Source organism: Zootoca vivipara, chromosome 14, assembly GCF_965207765.1.
Source record: "Zootoca vivipara chromosome 14, rZooViv2.hap1.1, whole genome shotgun sequence".
In the NCBI taxonomy this organism is placed as follows: domain Eukaryota; kingdom Metazoa; phylum Chordata; class Lepidosauria; order Squamata; family Lacertidae; genus Zootoca; species Zootoca vivipara.
Genome location: NC_142597.1, coordinates 24,525,810 through 24,545,715, shown reverse-complemented (window position 1 = coordinate 24,545,715; position 19,906 = coordinate 24,525,810). Strand labels below are relative to the sequence as shown.

General features: G+C 43.6%; 2 protein-coding genes across 3 annotated transcripts in view; both read left to right on the top strand.

Annotated features, from left to right (window-relative positions):
• Positions 1-7,290, top strand: part of LOC118097274 (uncharacterized) — a 148,925-nt gene extending 141,635 nt beyond the window's left edge. The window contains exons 84-87 of the mRNA XM_088658187.1: positions 1,139-1,254; positions 3,740-3,869; positions 5,176-5,319; positions 6,117-7,290. Of these exons, the coding sequence (XP_088514313.1) occupies positions 1,139-1,254; positions 3,740-3,869; positions 5,176-5,319; positions 6,117-6,305 (579 nt within the window). The 3' untranslated portion in view covers positions 6,306-7,290. The remainder of the gene's footprint in view (positions 1-1,138; positions 1,255-3,739; positions 3,870-5,175; positions 5,320-6,116) is intronic.
• A 1,869-nt stretch (positions 7,291-9,159) lies between these two features.
• LOC118097013 (uncharacterized protein CXorf65 homolog) overlaps positions 9,160-19,906 on the top strand; it is a 14,681-nt gene continuing 3,934 nt past the window's right edge. Inside the window, exons 1-7 of one of the 2 annotated variants that reach the window (XR_015947135.1) lie at positions 9,160-9,558; positions 9,997-10,034; positions 10,391-10,477; positions 10,996-11,112; positions 12,111-12,185; positions 14,227-14,325; positions 14,975-15,225. Coding sequence is in view for 1 of the 2 variants with exons in the window: in XM_035139551.3 (XP_034995442.3) it covers positions 10,010-10,034; positions 10,391-10,477; positions 10,996-11,112; positions 12,111-12,185; positions 14,227-14,325; positions 14,975-15,051 (480 nt within the window). In the remaining variant the exon portion in view is untranslated. Of the gene's footprint in view, positions 9,559-9,996; positions 10,035-10,390; positions 10,478-10,995; positions 11,113-12,110; positions 12,186-14,226; positions 14,326-14,974; positions 15,327-19,906 lie in introns of those variants that run through there. The other variant, XM_035139551.3, reaches the window with a different exon arrangement.

Sequence of the window (19,906 nt, the reverse complement as noted above, 5' to 3'; positions counted from 1 at the left end):
TGGTTTGAGTATTTTCAGTTTAAGTACTCCGCGGACCCGTCTGGAACGGATTAATCCACTTTCCATTACTTCAGGTTAAGTACGCTTCAGGTTAAGTACAGACTTCTGGAACCAATTGTGTTTGTAAACCGAGGTACCACTGTATTGCCAAATTCAGAGAAGCACAAAATCTGAAGGACAGTTGAATTCATAAGCACATAAGGAGAACCTGCTGGATCATGTCAACGACCCATTGAGTCCAGCATCCTGTTCTCACACTGGCAAACTTGATGCCTGTGGGAAACCCTCAAGTAGGGCCTAAGCACAAGAGCCCTCAGCTGGTAGGCAGAAGGATTACTGCCTTTGACTGTGGACGTGCAGTATAGCCATCATATCTAATAGCCATTGTCCTGCATAGATTTGTCCAATCCTATTTTAAAGCCATTCAAGTGGGGTAGCCCTCATATAGGAGTGAGTTCCATAGTTGAACTATGTGCTACACAAAGGGGTACTTCCTTTTCTCTGTCCCCGAATTCCTATCCATTACATGATATAGGAGCTTAGGATCAGGCAAATTGATCCAATGTGGTGTAATGGTTATATTGCTGGACTAAGGCTTGGGGGACCAAAAATCAAATCTCCACTCAGTTATGAAGCACACTGGGTGATCTTGGACATGTCGCCATCTCACAGCCTAACCTACCTCCCAGGGTTGTTTAGAGGATGAAATTGGGAGAGAGAAAATTGTACACATCACCTTGCGCTCCTTGGATGAAAAGTGGGATATAACGTAATAATAATAACAGCATATAATAAATCAGATCAGGATTCACGGAAATCTAATTTCTCAGGCATCCCTACCTGTCACTACAATCAGAAATAAAAGTTAGAATTATTAAATTACAGAAAAAGGCTTTGGAATGTGAGTTGAAAGTTTTTAACTGCTGTGTAAGCTTTCTGTTCTTTTGTTTTCAACCCACAGCTTTTGGGTTGTGAAAAGAAAACCCAAAGGCCTGAATTTCAAAACAGCTGGATGCAAAATAAAATAATAATAATAATCCCACGATGTCAGCAAAATCTTGGACGCTCGATATTTCTGATGAATAGACTCTTTGATTAGGACCACTAAAAGTTCTGCCTTCTGTGCTGATTCTTTCAGAATCCGATGAAAAATTGCTCGCCTGTTTGTTTAGCTGCTCGGTCGATTTTTGAAGAACTGCTGAGTCTCCGAATGTTGCCTGACTCTCGTTTCCTTGAGCAACACCCACGGGAAAGGTAGTTGATGTTGGTTTCACTAGATAAGTAATCCAGGATTGTGACAGACAAATAAATAGTACTAGCATCATATTGCTGTGTTGCGATATTGGTGCATATATTCCAATAACAAGGGCATTTTTCAGTTGCATAATTGATTATTTAGTTTATATAATGTTCCAATTCCCTCTTCCCTACCTCGCCGAGATAGGGTAACCTAGCCCTTTGTAATGAATTTTGTCTGTGTATTTAATATCAGTGCATATATATTATCCAAAAACAGTCCTGTTTTTCATTTGCATCACTGATAACAATTACTGAGCTTAGAGATAATTCTGAGAACAGTCACTGAGCTCAGATAATTCTATTGGCATCTTCTTCAGGGAAGGGTTTGTGTGGAGTAAACTGCTAATAGTGGGAGCCCCATTGCTTGATAACTGGGCTACTGACAAGGAACAGAAGACTCTTGGAAAGAGGAGTCATCTATCAATGTCCATTAGCTGACTCCATGCTTGTAGATTTGTACCCAAAAGAAACCTTACCACCACTAAAGTTTTCTATGTGCCAGGCAAAGTCAGTGAATAAGGGTATCAGCTGCATATACACCAGGCACCTTCTCTGTAAATTATAATTTACCCCATCACAGAGCTACAATTCCCAGCACCCTCAATGAACTACAGTTCCCAAGATTCTTTTGGGAGTGGAAAACACACTTTAGATGTATGGCGTATGTGTGCAGACATCTTCTCCTTTCTCAGATTTAGAAATATTGGCTAGAGGGATCCAAGTGGTACGCTGACAGGATCAGGCTTTGGTCAGATCCTGGCAGGCACAGGGAGCAAGTGCATTGGAGGGTCAGACAAAGAGGTGAATGCCTCAAGTTGCAAAGACAAGAGTTTATAATGTTATTTTACGTTGGAAACAGTGTTTGCTGTGGTGCAGAAACAACATAAGCTCACTCAGAAGAATCGCTTAGATAACTGGAGCTATGTAGGACGATATCCCTGCAGCAAAATGCCTTTCAAAAACCATTCATTTATCTACAGGATCTCATCTTCCCTTACAAGCAATGAATCAGACTCTGCCCTTGGGTAATATCCTGATACCAAATACAGGGAGGCAATCAACATCCATTCTTTTTCACGGGGAATATATCATAGTTCTCAGAAATTATTGTCAGTCTTCATAGCTGCATCAATTATGTCCTCAGTAGATAGAGGATTAAGAGACAATGCTGTGGCTGAAGAGTTTCTAAGAAAACATACTCTTACGTGTTTTTTTGTTGGCCCAATGGTGTAAATTGAAAACACTCCACATTGGCTGATCTTGTTATGACATCATTGCTCTGTGCAGTCTGCACCTGCTGACCTGTCTTGCTTCCATCACAATACATGCAACAAGTCAGCTGTATGCAAATTAGTGTTAGAATTTTCATCCTTGGCAGTTGGAGGTGTAACTGGCCTCCAGTTCTGGTCCTGCTTAGCTTGGAGCAGCTGGGTGCTGCCTGAGCTCCATCAAAACTAAACTGTGGACAGGTTTTTTTTCTTCCTCATCCTTCTGTGTGTTGGTCAGATTGGATGCATGTAGCAGAGGCAGTCAGAGGTAGCCATGCAGGGTTTCTGGAGTGGAAAAATGTGGGCAAGGTAAGAGGAAGATGATGTCTAGCAAGACCTCCATGGGTAGAGGAATCTCCTTAGGGTGTTCCAGGCCCAACACACAACATAAGGGCCCTGCTGGATCCATCTAGTCCAGTGTCCTGTCCTCACAGTGGCCAACAAGACGCCTGTGGGAGACCTGCAGGCAGGACCTGAGCACAAGAGCCCTCTCCCCTTCCTGTGGTCTCCAGCAACTGGTATTCAGATGCATTAATGTATCCAACCATCATGGCTAGTAGCCATGGATGGTCTTCTCCATGAATTTGTTCAAGCCTGTTTTGCCGGTGGCCATCACTGCTTCTTATGGGAGCAAGTTCCATAGTTTAACTATGGACTGTGTGTGCGAAGTGCTTTAAAAAAAAAATCTGCCCTGAATCTTCAATCACTGCCTCAGTGATTGATTTAGGCCACCAGGATGTCTGCAATGGCTCAATAACCTTCTGAAGCAAAGCAGCCATTTCAGGCAACCTAGATTCTAAACAGGCCCATCCAGCAAATAGCTCTGATGTAGTAGCAAGTGTAGAATCTCTCCATTTTTGAATGAATTAGTAGCAGTTGCATTCCACCCCTAACTCAATTTGGTCTGGGAGTACAGCACTGGTTTAATATAACCCTCTCCGTCATGTGGTTCTTCCCTCTGATAAAGGGATGAGCTACAATAGGTGATATTGGGAACCTAATGGATGCCTTGCTCCAGGAGGACTCTCTAACCAGGTCAATTCTTTTCTCTCCTCCTTCCTTCATTTCAAAGCATGGACAGAGAGCTTAATGCTAGCCCTCTGGATGCAGGCAGGTGCAACACACAGAAAATCCTACTTTCCTTTTTTTTCCCCTCTTCCTGTGTGTCTCAGATTGCAAGATTACAGAAGTTTCCTGCTGCAAGCAGAGCTTCAAAATATAATGGAAACTTCAGGGAAACTTGAGGAAAGAGCACACAGCAGTGAGAGGAAGACTTGGGCAGGAGATTCCTCTGACCTTCAGGTAGCTCACTTGACCTTAAATCAACTTGGCTCTTAACCTCCTGCAACTTAGAATAATAGAATTGTAGGGTGGGGAGGGGTCCCAAGGGTCATCTAGTTCATCCCCTTGCGAGACTTGTTTATGTCTGCCATGCCAATATCATTTTTCTACAATGGAAGTGAGTATGAGTTGTCCCATTGCACCTCCTATATGTGGGGCCATGTAAATCAGGCTTGTCCACCATCCACCAGTGGGAGAAGACCCCTCCCCTTCTAGAAGAGTCTGTCTTGCTATGATGTGAAGAACCTTTTTATGGAAATGTGTTGTTTTCTGGTGGCTGCCTTTTCATACACCCCCCTCCTTTCCCTATATTATGCAAATAGGGTGGGAAGGGGTTATTTATACGATAACTGGCGCTTGGCCATTCTGAGCAAAACAATAATGGGCTTGTCGAAAGGTAAAAGGATGGCCAAAATGACCCCTGGTTCTAGATGAGCTGTTATTCAAAGACTGGAAGGCTCTGGACCCCAGAATACCTATTAAGGGAGATACATGGGTGGCACTGGCCCATGTCTCTGTTGTGTACCTGTGAAAGCTGTCTACAGGCCTAATAAAGCCTAGCAGTGGTTCTGGTTTGCTGTTTTCCCAAGCCATGCCCACCCACACTACACTGATCTCATCAGGTGGAGGGCAGGCAAAGGCTCCCTGCAAAAGTGGGTTTTGCAGGAGCCACCTATCAGCCAACCAGAGGCCCCATGGAACCTCTTTTTGCCTGCATGGTTTGATTTCAGATCATTAAGGCAAAGGAAAACGCTTCACCCTGGCATAATGGTGAAATAGGTTGTTGACTCATGGGCAGATGTGACCGTTGAATGGAAACAGCCCATGGTGTTGGGGGAAGTCAGGATCCAGCCTGCTGGTCAGATCCAGTTGCCCACCCACCTTCTTGTTCCTCCACTCTCAGTCTGTTTCATAGATTGTCACTCACTGAGGAGAGGAGAAGGCTATTGCAATGACACAGCATTGTGCTTTAACAAACAACACCAACATGTTATCAAAGAGACATGATGCGGGGAGGGAAGCATAGGTCAGTCCCATCCATGGATCTACCAATGATGTGCAATTTGGGCATCTGTGTGGCATGCCCAAGTGCATTAGAAGGCAGGGCTCTTGTGTCTTGTTCAATAAGGCCTACTCTTGCGTTTTTAGCAGTAAGAAATGACCTTCTGCAAGTGATGAAATTCTCTGTACACAACTGTTCCAAGAGCAGCTGTGTCCTCACTTGCATTTGGCCCCGTCCTCCTTCTTAATGGTTTCCATTTTCCAGGTGAAGATTGAAGAGCTGGAGGAGATGCTGGATGGCTTGAATGAGGACTTCTTCCAGCTGACAGTGCAGGCCTTAACAATTCAAGAAGAAGAGGAACATCTGGACCGTGAACTCAGAGCACAAGAGGAGTCACCTTCATTTGCAGTATGTGCATACCACAATTTCATTGCGGGGGCAGTGATGCAAATGACTATAACCATATTTTAAATGCAGATGAATATGCCTAGACAGTGCTCCTTGTATGCAGAATGCTCAACAACCCAACACCTACACAACAGCCCCATAAGGCTGGGCATTGGGTTTAAGACTAGGAATGAACTAGGGAATAGTAATTTCTCATCCCTCTCTCAGACTCATTTCACACACATCATGTGGCATGTGTGCTTGCTGCATGGATCTCTACATCTACAGTGCTAAAAATGGCAATGCAAAGAAACTTTTCTTGAAACACTCTGGGGCGTGTGGTAGACAAAAACCAGGAAGTTGTAAGTTAGTGCCCAAGAGAGTGAGGCTGGGTAGATAGATCTCACTCATTCTATGATGAAGTTCCTCACCCAACATCTACTAGATAATCTGTTTATACATCAACCTTCCCCACCAGATGTTCCCCTGCAGAAGTTTTGGACTACCACTGCCATCAGCCTCCAGCCAGCATATCCAAAACATCTGAAGGGCATCCAGTTGGTTGAAGGTTGGCTTGCCTTCATTGAACACTCTTCAGCCACAAACTTGATGCAAGTGCTTTGCAAGTCATCAGAACTGGAGGAAGGAGGCCACACCGTCTGGTTTGCTCTTTTTTAGTAGCACCAGAGTAATAAGAACCCAGACCTCCTGGTTTACAGCATCTTGCCTCAACCACTATTCCAGTAATTGCTTCAGGATAACTCAGTGGCTTTTTTCCGCCTTTTTCCCACTTCCCTCTTTCCCCACCCATTATACAGTCTTCAAGTTGTCTCCCTGAGGAGAAAGCACAGCACTTCTCGGAACATCTTGAATCTTGGGCTGCCAAGAGAGACCAAAGTGTGCTGCTGGAAATCAAGAGAAGTCTCATTGCGCAGAGAATCAAAGACGTTGAATTGGAACTGGCTCATTGTCTGAAAATCCATCGTGGTGGCCAGCTCAGCAGCTGAGAGGAGACTGGCCAAAACTCTGCACAAGCAAGGAGTGTTTGGTTGGCTGTGTTTATTTCTTGCTGAAGTGATCAACACTTTACTTAAATACCTAACTCTCTTGGGACCTAAAGTATTGCAGTACGAGTGAATCCAAGTAGCAAATTTGAGACAACTGTTTTGGGCACCAAATGGTTTTAGGGCATGTGGATTACAATCTGGGGTCTCCTAATCATTTCTCTTTTTAACATATTTGGGATCAGAGAGATGAGGCTTTCAATGGCAGTGAGGGGATTTCTCAACTTTTGTTGTAACTTTCAGAAGTTCACCAGTTTGCCTACTACTGCTCCTTCCTTTCTAATTAGTATCTGGGAAGGAAATTTTAAGTGCCCAATGGATGTGCATCACTGATGTGTTGTGAGCTATATCATGTGAGTATTGTGAAGTTAGAGTTATAATCCTATGTGCACACAATTTTCTTTGTCCTTGCCAGTTTCAAATGAATATAGGCAATAACTTTTTCAAAGGAGAAGGGAAGCCAAAAACAAGGTTTGGTCATTGCAGGTGTCAAAAATGAACAGAAGGAAAGGTGGTTAGTTCTGGCTTAAGATGACTTTGCATGAAAGAGAAGGTATGTATGGAATGTGTGCACACAGAGAGGAAGTTTGAGAAATGGCAGTTTTGTTTACAGTATCACAAAATGACAGTTCTGAATTAATCTGATACACAAAGAGTTAGGTGGAAATCGGAAAGGTTGCAGAATCCATAACTGCTAATCTGATGGATGCAGTTGAAGAATATGTGCATTATGTTTTAAAGTTAAGCAAAAATGTTAATTTTCATGGGAGATAAAAATGCAAATATAATAATGCCACATTTAAGAAATGTTTGTTACCTGAAAATCATCATGTAAATATTCAAAATGTGAGAGGAATCAGGATTGTGGTTGCGCCTCATGCTTCATGTTCCCAGTGGGAAAATAAATTCTGTTTGATCCTGTAACAAATATCACAAATAGTCACTATGAGCATCTATAACAGCCGAACCACTCGACAAAGGAGACACTACTTGGAGAGCATTCAGATGTGGGGATTATTGTGTTACTTTGCCTGATTATAATGCTAGTTCATCAGATTCTATCCCAAATTCTAATGTTCATTCCTTTTACACTGCATTACCCATTGTGTTGTGGAACTGTGGCTTTTTTTATCGCTATACTGCCTTGTCACACTAAATTTTCAATGGCGGGAAAAGAACTGTATGCTGGAATACCTCCCAGAATTTGGTCAAGTGAAATTGCAACAGAAAAAAACTCCCGAGATTTTCTGGGTTAACAGAGTTGCAGACAGTTTTTTTCTTCTCTTTCTCTGGAAGGAAATACTATGGAAATGAGTGCTAAACTTCTGCTAGATTTTTCCAGAAGTATGTTGTATAAGAGATCACATGAAATTTGGAAATTATCAGGTAAGGAAATAAATGAAAACAGAATAAATTGCTGTCTGGATGCAGCCTCAGTGCCTCCTGCTACGGTACAACTAAGAGGGCCTAACACACTTTATGTTTGAGAAACATGATTCCTGAAGTAGCATAACAGGGTATCCACGCCCTGTACTTTAATTGGGTGAGTCTGCTTGGGTGGGTTCCCCGTGCTTTAATGAAGACCCTCCAAGTGTCTCTATTTTCCAGAGACAGTCTCAGATTTACAGAAGCCGTCCTGGTCCCTGATTTGATCCCAGAATGTCTCTCTTTCCTTAGAACATCCCTATTTTCATCGGCAAGATGTTGGAGGGTTACCAGGTCCATTGTTAGGGCAACATGTCACCTAAGATGTTCCTATTTTCATTGGAGAAATGCTGAACAGTATGGAGTTATGCAACCTCCGAGCCAAGGAGGTAAGTACAGTGGTACCTTGGTTCTCAAACTTAATCTGTTCTGGAAGTCCTTTCCAAAACCAAAGCGTTCCAAAAACCAAGGCACACTTTCCCATAGAAAGTAATGCACAATGGATTAATCCATTCCAGACTTTTAAAAACAACCCCTAAAACAGCAATTTAGTATGAATTTTACTATCTAATGAGACTATTGATCCATAAAATGAAAGCAATAAACAATGTACTGCAGTCACACAATCAATAAGTAGCTGAAGTGGGTTCCACACTGTCACAAAAACAAAACAAAAAAGCTGCAAAAATGCAAAATAAATAGCAAAAACAGACAGACACTAAAAACGGAAGTGTGGCACTCAAAACAGAGCATGCTCGGCTTCTGAAAAAAGTTCGCAAACCAGAACTCTAACTTCTGAGTTTGCAGTGTTTGGGTTCCAAGTTGTTTGAGTACCAAGGTGTTTGAGAACCAAGGTACCACTGTAACTGTATATATAACCTTTAGAATACATTTGAAGGCCATATAGGGAAGGTAAATAGTGTTTAATGTTTTATTATGTTTTTATATACAGTGGTACCTCAGTTTCAGAACAGTCCTGTTTACGAAAAATTCGATTTATGAACTCCGCAAAACGAAGTAGTGTCCCAGTTTGCAAACTGTACCTCGGTCTAAGAACTAAATCCTAACAGTGGAAGGGCACCGTCAGCGGGAGGCCTCATTAGGGAAAGCACGCCTCGTTTTAAGAACGGTTTTGGTTTAAGAATGGACTTCCGGAACGGATTAAGTTCATAAACCAAGGTACCACTGTATGTTGGAAGCTGCCCAGAGTGGCTGGGGCAACCCAGTCAGATGGGTGGGGTATAAATAATAATAATTATTATCACTATTATTATTGAATGGGACATCTCAATTTTCATTCGAGAAATGTTGGCGAGTATGCTAATGTTCATTTCAGATCTATTCAGATAACCAAGCACTTCCTTTATCCTAGATTTCCTGAGATCCTCATCCACATAGAAGTACATTAAGGCAGGTTCTTTGCTCGAGGATGAGGCAATATTTACACGACTGGTAGAAAAGAGAGACAGTTTCATTGGCTCTGCTGCTGTTTACCAGGGCCATTGTTAGGGCAACATGTCACCCATGGAGACGGAAACAAACCCAAGCAGCACTCGGCAAGAAAGACACATGTGTGCTGTTGTATCAGGCTGCTTGGAAGATAGCTGCAATATCACTTTCACTTACAAGGCTGGTACGGAATTTAGGAACAAAGGTGGCAATTTGCACCCGACCATCCTGCGTTTTCCTGGCTCCCCAAGCTACGTCAGTCCATCGCGTTTTGGATTAGGGCTACTGATAGCAGCCTGCCATTGTCGCATCATCCGGAAAGGTCAGTGATGGCTTGGGTCAACAGGCATTTGTGGGTTGTCCTGCTACATTCTAATGCTACATAGTTTTTAAATGGAATTTAAAATGGTTGCAACCAGTTCCAAGTCCTTGTGTCAAAGGAAAACTAGGATATATATCTGTTTCAAAAAGAAAAATGACCATGTGGAATGATGTTTTTCAGGCCTAATTGCTAAAGGATGTGTGTGGAGCATGAATGTAGCCATTTCTGTTGCTGGTATGTGGCCCCCAGAGGAAGGAAGGGAGAATTCTAGGGAATTCAATGTGAAGAACAGCATGTTTTCCCCTCTCCATGCTCTCAATTCCTGGGCATTTGCTGAGGAGTCAGATGCTTTGTTGACTTCATCAGCATAAACAAAAGCAATCTTTTATATATTGACCTCATGGCACATTTCCCCCTTTCCCTTCTTTTCCCCTTCAGGTTTTCAGCAGACATGTTTGTAACTGTGCTTCATGGTGGTAAGTGACCTTCTGGCCTTGAGCTTTTGTTGTCTTGAAACAGGTGTGGGGAACCTTTGCCCTCCATGGGCTGCAGAACTACAGCTCCCATCAGCCCCAGTTAGCAACCCCACAAGCTGTATTTTCAGCTAAACTATGGTTTCCTTGCAATCTTCAAGGGCACATTATATTAGTCTAACCTGGAGGTTACAAGCGTATGAATAACAGCTGTTTCCCTTGGTTTTATCCTTGCATATGTTTTAAATTAATTATCGTTAGCTACTTTGGGAGATGTTTTACTGAAAGGTGGCATATAAATGGTGTTTTTTTTTTCCAAAAAATGAAATCAATTTTTGCATTTTGTTTTTACTTTCTAGAAAACAGGGCAGACATTTTTAACATTCACTGTGAAGTCCAGCGTCTCCTAGAAGGCATCAAACGCCGCTGTGGCTGTGAGGACGAAGGTACAGTAGCTAAAAACCTTTGTGCACTTTGTATGTGTGTGGGGGGAGTGTGGTATCCATGCATTTAGATGTTTGAGTGGGTTACACCAGGCATCCCCAAACTTCGGCCCTCCAGATGTTTTGGACTACAATTCCCATCTTCCCCGACCACTGGTCCTGTTAGCTAAGGATTATGGGAGTTGTAGGCCAAAACATCTGGAGGGCCGCAGTTTGGGGATGCCTGGGTTACACTCACTGATAGTAAGCACCTTGATCCAGCAGAGACTTTGTCAAATCCCGGAGTGTGGAGGCTAATTGAGACAGCATTCAGTGCTGTGACACAGACATCCAGCCTCCTTCTGAGCATGTTTGCCTTTCTGTTAAAGACTCCAAGGTGTGTAGAAGCTAAGAAGCACATTCCTCAGAGAAGGCCTGACACAAATTGAACACATGCAGAAAGCTCAAAATTTACGTTAGAAAAAACCAGGGATAGCATGTGAATGAATAACACTTGCCAGCTCTTGAATCATGTGTTTCAGACGATATAGAGTTAGCAGATGAGAGCGGCCAGGTGAAGAATTTACTCCAGAACAAGCAGCGCTCCGCAACTGAGCTTCTGGGGGAACGTGAGGCCTACGTGCTCCTGGGTGTTACAAGTAGGTCCCTTGCACCAGATCTAGACTCCCATGTGGACAGGTATGTTAGGTTGCACATGTACAACTGCACAATGTGCACCTACAACCAAGAAAGTCTGGATCCAGTTCTCATGATAATTTATGCACACTGGAATCCGTACTGTGCGTGCCGTGTACGGATATGCGCACAAAGGCACAGTTTTGCCTGTAAGGTCTGTACTTTCACTGTGGGCCCTGAAACACTTTGCAAGAATGTGAGCAGTTCCTTGATAACCTATTGCTTACAATTCTGCATTTGGGTCCACAGATAGCAGAGCATAGCTAATTCTAGTGTTCTTCACAGCCAATCCTATGCCTGTCACTCAGAGGCAAGGATAGGCAGATCTGTCTGTTTCACTTCCATGTGAACTTTGCATGTTTTCATTCCACTCCACCCCATTTCCTTTGTATCTGTGGTTTTATAAAGAAAAAAACTGCATGAAAAACCATATTTAAATATATATTTAACTATGTATTTTGTTAGAAAACAAGTATTTCAGCATGTATGGGATCTCAGTGTCCGTGTTTCTAAACTGTTTTTGTCCCAAAATATACATTTTAAAGCTCCTTTTGATATATTATTATTATTATTATTATTATTATTATTATTATTATTATTATTAAGCCAAGAACAGTACTGCAAAATTTGGAGAAATCTAGTGTTCCCATCTACAATTTAGTCCAAAAGATGGAAATCAAGTCAGTTCACGTCAGAATTTCTGGAAATCATTTTTTTTCAACCAGCCCTACTTGTGAGTAAAAACCCACGGAAAATGAGTTTTGTTTCTAATAGAACGTGCTTAGTGAGAACTACAATGCTACTAGCCACAGCTGTGATTGGCAGCTGTTCTGCCATGTCTCATGCAGAAGTCTTTGCCAGCTAGCTCAACTCTTGCACTTTATTCTGAGCGCTAAACAGGACATCCCATCCCTACCCCTAACCACACACTATAATTGTTCCTTTCCTTTGCCCTTTCCAGGAGGTGAAAGGCCTTCCAAGAGAATATTTACACCTCTGTTGAAAGACGAGTCTGTCATTGATGCTAAGTTCCTAGGTAGGTGGGTGAACATGCCTCCATTTATCTATGCAATTTGAGAAGCATCTTCAAATGTCAGTAGTCAGCCAGAATTGCCATCAGGGTCCAGGGACACTTGCCAGTGTGCACTTGCCAGTAAAAGAAGCTAAGCTTTGTCTGTCCCTGAGCCTAGTTGGCCCTGTCAAAGATGGATCAGTGCCTCTGGACAAAAATACACCTCGCATGCCAAAGAGACATACACATTTTCAATGTAGGACAATAACTATTCAGAAATGTGGCTTGCCTCTTTAGAACTGGGAACTAGGTTTGTAAAAGGACAGGCAAAGGATCTTCCACCTTCAGATGCAACCTAGAAGGGGTGTAGTGCTTTATGCCCCTTTGATTTCAGTGGAAAACAGGTGAGTGTAACTTTTATGTATACATTTTACGTTTATCTTTTAAGTTTCTTTAATCCTCAAGCTTTTGAATACAGTGGTACCTCGACATCCGAATGACTCGACTTACGAAGGTTTCGACTTACAAAGTCGGCAAACCCAGAAGTCTTTTATCTGCACACGCGTTCTGCACCTGCACAGAAGCGCAAAATTGCGCTTCGCGGATGCGCAAAACGGACGATTCAACAACCGAAGGATTTGACTTATGAAGAGCGCCGCGGAACGGATCGCCTTCGTAAGTCGAGGTACCACTGTACTTACTCCCTAGTAAACCAGTTTTGATGGCAAGATGGGTGTAGTTTGGGTAAAAATGGCCTCACGGGCCAAATTGACCACTCCTGCCAGGCATGATTGTCCCACGGGCCAGAAGTGCCCCACCCCTTGTTTACAAGAGAAGGCTTCTTTCTCTTACAAGTTTCATTTTTGATGTGATCATTCTAACATTCATGGAACGCAAGCATTTTATTCCCAAGAGGAATGTTGAATCACTCCTTAGAATAGATTGCCCAAGAACTGTTTGTTCGGCTAATGCCCAAAGAGAACTTTTACAAAGAAAATTAATAAAGTATAAATGAAGATAATGAAGGCAGTGGGAGGGCTTCTTTTGACCTCAGGGATGCGGTCACATAGCCAAATCTGAAGACGAGTCAATCAGCATTCCCCAACCTGGTGCCCACCTGCTAATACTTACCTGGCCAGGGAGACACCTGGATCATGATGATGATGATTACAGTTGATTACTGGTTCTTCACCCTAAGGTCAGGTTACAGCAATAAAACACAGCATTAATATGGAAACATAGTAAAACATAACATTGCACAATATTTTAAAACAACAAAAATGAGCTGGAGCCTAAAAATACATATCTCAAGTGTGCATTAATGGTTTGAATAATATACATTTATTAACTTCTCAAAACAATACAAAAAGAGCCAATCCAGGATCTTTAAGCACCTCTTGAAGGGCGTGTTGGGAGGAAAGGAGGGTTACTTACCTTCCAAGTCCCAGACTGCAGAATCCGGGACCGGCAGCCGTGTGACACTGAAAGTTGCGTTGACGTAACTTCCGGTGTCGTTTTGCCCATCTATGGGCACCAAAAATGGCCGCCGCCGACAGCGGAAGTCGCGTCTATGCACTTCTGGACATGCGTAGATGCGACTTTTGAAGCCGGCGGCAGCCATTTTTGGTGCCCATAGAAGAGCAAATCAGAAAGAAAAAAAATGGCCGCCGGCAGGAGGAAATAACGGATAAAAACGGGAGACGAAGTGATACGGCGGACCACCGGGAAAAGGTAAGTAAAAATGGGGGTTTCCCGGGGAAAACGGGGTACTTGGCAGCTATGGGGTTATTGAATTATGTGGATCTGCAGCCCTGTTCCTGTCCCCACCTGTGTCAGAATAGCAGTGGTTTGGGAGCTTTCCATCACTGCTCTGTGGAGACTTCTGGTGGCATCATAGAGGGTGGTCTGCAGCATCAGGAGGACCCTCAGCCATTGTCCCAGGGGGCACAAGACTGCTCCCTTAGTTAGATCATTGCTGGTCCTGTATCTCGCTTTTCCGTTGCACTGTTGAACCAATTGTTATTGACAATTGTTTTGGTGAATTATATATTTCTCCTACCTGAAGCTAAGCTAGAGAGTTGTCAAGAGCGCAAAGTCCCCTCTCCAAGAGCAAAATCCAGAAAGACCCACAAAAAAGCAACCTTGGATATTCCCGCTGCTGAAGGTGAGCTCATAATTATTAAAGAAAACCTCCAGTTTATTACTTTTTGTGAGTCTTGATGGCTAACATAGAATCATAAAATTGTAGAGTTGGAGAGGGCCCCCTGCAATTCAGGAAAAATGGCATGTATTAGATATGGAGAAGTGGAATTACTTCTTTAGCCAAGTGAGATTAACAAGCACCTTCAGAATCCATAATCAATTTGGTTTACTTATTGGAACCCAGCTACAGTATATGAATTTCAAAGTTAGCAACTCCTTCTCTGAGGACTGCCAGTCTTTTCATTGTCCAAGGGCAGACGTCAGGGAACAACAGCCAGGCACGGCAAGTTGCCTCTAGTGAACTGCTGAGTTGAGATATAAGCTTAAAACATATTCAATGCATAATGAGTTGCTTTCCCCCCTAACATGATCACAACCAGACTTAAAAGGGTTACGCGTATCACCTCAAGCGGTGTATAAATTAATGTTATGAAATAAATAAATATTTAATGACCATTCTCTGAATGTACGGTTTGTTTTACATATGGAGACCAAACTTAACCAAAATCTCACGTTATTGTCCATATTTGCATGAAGTATTTGCTTCCACCGCCTTGTTCACAGACGCATTGGTGCTTACGGGATTTCCACTGTGTCTCTTTCCACTGTAGGCTTAAGGAATCATTCGCCTCACGGCAGCAGAACAAGGACACCCGTTGCTTCTCCGAAACAAAGCAGAAAATTATGATCTCTTGTTGGATCTGAGATCGGAATCTGTTCCAGTTTGTGGAAATGCACCTGTTATGTATGTTCCTGAGTGTCCCCTGCTCTGAGCTTGAGTCCGCATAACAAGGCAGGCCAGGATTCTGAAGCCTGCATTGTGATTCGCTGCCTTGGCACAAAACAGCCAATCAGGTGTGAGGTGGGTGTCGCCAGGGGCTGACTGAAGTGTATATAAATCAGATCCTGTTCCCTGTTTCCCTCAATCTGTTCCTGATGTCTCACTAAAGCCTTTAAGCTGAATCACTGCCTCTCGCTTGAACCAAGGCTGGATCTAGACACATCAAATAAGCGTTTCAGTTAAACACGTGTATTTAAACAGGGAAATCCGGTAGGTAAAAATGGGACTCCACAGCACCATCTGGTGGCACAGTGTTATATTGCATATACAATACATATAAATCGCTTTTTCTTTACCAATCTAGCCGAGTCCCCACATATTCCTTTTTCTGTTCCTTTGTGCAAATGTGAATTTTTAGGCATTCTCCACTATGTTTCTCTCTCTTTGCCTCGACCGTTGTAGGAACAATTTTGTGAGTCAGCCAATGCTACAGCCATTCTGCACCAGGATTCCCCAAGGCTTATTTTTGAGAGTTGTTTCCAATCTCCAATGTTTTAAGAGTAGACGAATATGGAATGGAGTTGCATTAATAAGAGAAGCTGCAGATCCCTCACTCTTATTGTTATAAATAAATTCATAGTAGCCTAAACTTCCCCATTTTTTATGACAACAGAGAAAGGAGAGGCATGTAAGTTGATTGTTACCTATTTTAAAATAAATATATATGCTCCCTTTGGGGGGCATAGCTCCCAAGTGGCTCACAATAACATTACAGAACATAAGTGAGCCAGGAATGGCCATGGAATTAATTTCTGATACAGACATGGGCCTTAAGGGGCTACACTGATGAAATATACAGTCACAAAGGAACAGTGGATGTGTTGCTTAGATTGGGGTTGCACAAAACAATACTCTGACCTAGGCATCCCCAAACTTCGGCCCTCCAGATGTATTGGACTACAATTCCCATCATCCCTGACCCCTGGTCCTCTTAGCTAGGGATCATGGGAGTTGTAGGCCAAAACATCTGGAGGGCCGCAGTTTGGGGATGCCTGCTCTGACCCTTCCTTGGAACATTTTGTTTACCTGCACCCTCAAAAATAAATGCTGCTTGACACCTCGGCATCTTCACACACAAATTTTATTGTGCCAAGGTACCAAGACTTCCCACCAAATAATTTCACACATCACATGGAAATTAAGTTTTGGGTTTTGGCATTAATTCTGGCCACAACTTTTGGCATTAATTCTGGCCACAACTTTATTTAAATACAACTGAATGTGAGTGGTTGCTTAGGCATTGGTTCCCATGCCATCTGTCCCCCGCCTGGGACAGATCTGACTCCCCAGCATACTGGGGATGTCAGGATAGGTAAGCACCCTCTGAGAGAGGCTGGGGCAGGGCACCACGCCCTATGACCTCTCCCCCCCAGGTGCTCCCCGAGGCTCATGCGCGGTCCTAGCCCCTTGCGGGGGTACGGACAAACATGTGGAGCCCCAGGATTCCTTTAACGGAATACCCCTAAAGGCATCAGCAATTTTGAGGGGCAGGCCCAGCCAAATCCTTACCCCTCCCCCATCCAATTCGAACCAATGCCTAACCGCCAACCTTACAAGTTGTGACAGTTTGTTATGTAGTAGGCAAAAACCACCTGGCACCAGCCAATCAGCCAGGTGGCAAAATTCCTACTAGGCCCCCGAATACGGACGACCCCGTGAGAGGCACAGCAACGTCAAGCGCAACAAAAAAACAACAACCCCTAAATATAGGGAGGGAGGGCGGGAGATCCGTTTGCAAGCACCCAAAAGCGAAAGCGCAACCTGCTTCCACCCTTTTAAAGGCTGTGGCTGTCAATCAAAATTAGCAACATAACATTCTCCCCAGCAACAAACCCTCAGTGGCCATCCAAACCGACCCGCCCCTACTGACCAGGGAAGGTCTTGTTAACCCTTCCGCAACCCATGCTCTCCTTAAGGGGAGAACCTGCTTTGCAATTAGGCTGCTTTAAAGTTCAGTTGGGGGTGATTTAAACTCTCTGTAAACGTGCACTGCGGTTTTCAATACTGCTTTGATTTAGCTTTGGTGGAAACAAGTCTGTATCTTGTTCTGATCTGATCTGAGCAGATGAAGATAAGGCATTTTTTCCATGTGAAAGATCTAGTATCCTCAGGTAAGGTTGTGTACTGTGCTCTCTTTTTGTTCCTTCACAAGAATGTGCTGTTTCTGTTTATAAGTATTTCTTGGGAACGTACCAGAGACCATTTAATTTCAAAGGGGCCCATAGTGGGCAACAGTACAGAGCAGGTTAGGATATTATCCAGCAAAGGAGCCAGATGTCAAATAGTAAAACAAAGCCATTTCTTTGCCAACTTTGAAGCCGGGTGGCCATCACCTTGTTTGAACTTTTGCTCTCTGCTGTGAATAGGAGCTATTCATCCAAATATGTCATGTTCACAAAGATTGTCCATTGGAGCAAGGCTCCCTGACCTTTCTGAGCCTGGGGTCACATCTGGAAATCTAAAAAAGAAACGTTGTGGGGTCCCACAAATAGAAGGAAATCTGCTGATTTTGCACACATACAACAGGAAAAATACCTGCGCACACCCCAAAACAAAACACAGACCAAAAAAAAGGCACAAACCAACCTCCCACTGAAAACAAGCCCCCAACCGTAAATGTTTAAAAATAAAATATTGGGAGATGCTGAGAGGATTGGAACGCACCAAAATCTAAGTGTGCCGCATTGGGAACCCCAGCGCCAAAGCAGCTTTTGCCATGCTGGGACTCAGCTATACAGCTGCAAATATAACATTTTAACAGTGCTTTAAAGGCATTATGGGACAGGGGTGGTGCTGTGGGTTAAATCACAGAGCCTAGGGCTTGCTGCTCAGAAGGTTGGCGGTTCGAATCCCCGCGACGATGAGCTCCCGTTGCTCAGGCCCTGCTCCTGTCAACCTAGCAGTTTGAAAGCATGCAGTGCAAGTAGATAAAAGGGTACCGCTCCCGCAAACAGTATTTCTGTGTGCTGCTCTGGTTTGCCCGAAGTGGCTTAGTCATGCTGGCCACATGACCCGGAAGTTGTGCGCTGGCTCCCTTGGCCAGTAAAGCGAGATGAGCGCTGCAACCCCAGAGTCATCCGCAACTGGACCTAATGGTCAAGGGTCCCTTTACCTTTAAGTGCATTATACATATGTGACACTAGATGGCGCTGGTGAGCTAATGGCAAATTCCATATACAGTGGTACCTCTGGTTAAGAACTTAATTAGTTCCAGAGGTCCGTTCTTAACCTGAAACTGTTCTTAACCTGAAGCACCACTTTAGCTAATGGGGCCTCCTGCTGCCGCCACGCCGCCGGAGCATTTATGTTCTCATCCTGAAGCAAAGTTCTTCTATTTCTGGGTTTGTAACCTGAAGTGTTTGAAACCTGAAGCGTTTGTAACCTGAAGTGTTTGTAACCCGAGGTACCACTGTATATATATTTTAAAAAATTAAAGCATTTCCACAGCGTTTTTTATATATGTATAGATTCAACTGTGATCTTGTTACCAAGGTGGAGACCTAACTGAAAAGAGTCCAGAAAAGATCTGTTCCCCAGGCTGACTGCATCAGCAACCCATGCAATTTGGCTCTCATTGATATAATGGGGGCATTTTTGGTACTTTATTTCAGTACTGTAAAGCCATGAAGATTGAGGTTGAATCCTGACAAGATAGAGGTACTGTTTTGGGGGGGCAGGAGGTGGGCAGGTGTGGAGGACTCCCTGGTCCTGAATGGGGTAACTGTGCCCCTGAAGGACCAGGTGCACAGCCTGGGAGTCATTTTGGACTCACAGCTGTCCATGGAGGCACAGGTTAATTCTGTGTCCAGGGCGGCTGTCTATCAGCTCCATCTGGTATGCAGGCTGAGACCCTACCTGCCCGCGGACTGTCTCGCCAGAGTGGTGCATGCTCTGGTTATCTCCCGCTCAGACTACTGCAATGCGCTCTACATGGGGCTACCTTTGAAGGTGACCCAGAAACTGCAATTAATCTAGAATGCGTCAGCTAGACTAGTGACTGGGAGTGGCCGCCGGGACCACATAACATCAGTCCTGAGAGATCTACACTGGCTCCCAGTATGTTTCCGAGCACAATTCAAAGTGTTGGTACTGACCTTTAAAGCCCTAAACTGCCTCGGTCCAGTATACCTGAAGGAGCGTCTCCACCCCCATCATTCAGCCCGGACACTGAGATCCAGCGCCGAGGGCCTAGAAGACAACTGAAGGCAGCCCTGCTTAGGGAAGTTTTTAATGTTTGATGCTGTACTGTTTTTAATATTCAGTTGGAAGCCACCCAGAGTGGCTGGGGAGACTCAGCCAGATGGGCAGGGTACAAATAATAAATTGTTATTATATTATTATTAATTATCAATTATTAATTATTATTATTATTATTATTTTCTCATGTCACATAAAAACAGTGACATTTACGAGTGACAAACAGATGCCCATTAAGGCACATCTATGAGAGTCCATTGTTACAGGAGAATGCATTACTTGAAGCCAGATTTTTAGTTGCTTTCCATTCATTTGCAAATCAAAGTTTAGGGATAAATTCCCATAACATTTGGAAGACGGGGATGTGCCAGTTCAAACTTGCACTTTCTATTTTTTTAAAAAAAACTACACCAACAACTCCTACACACTGTATAAAAGCACAGGAGGGGCAGGACAGGATGGAAAGCCAAGGATTTCAAATGTGAGCAATTGAAAAAGGAAAGCA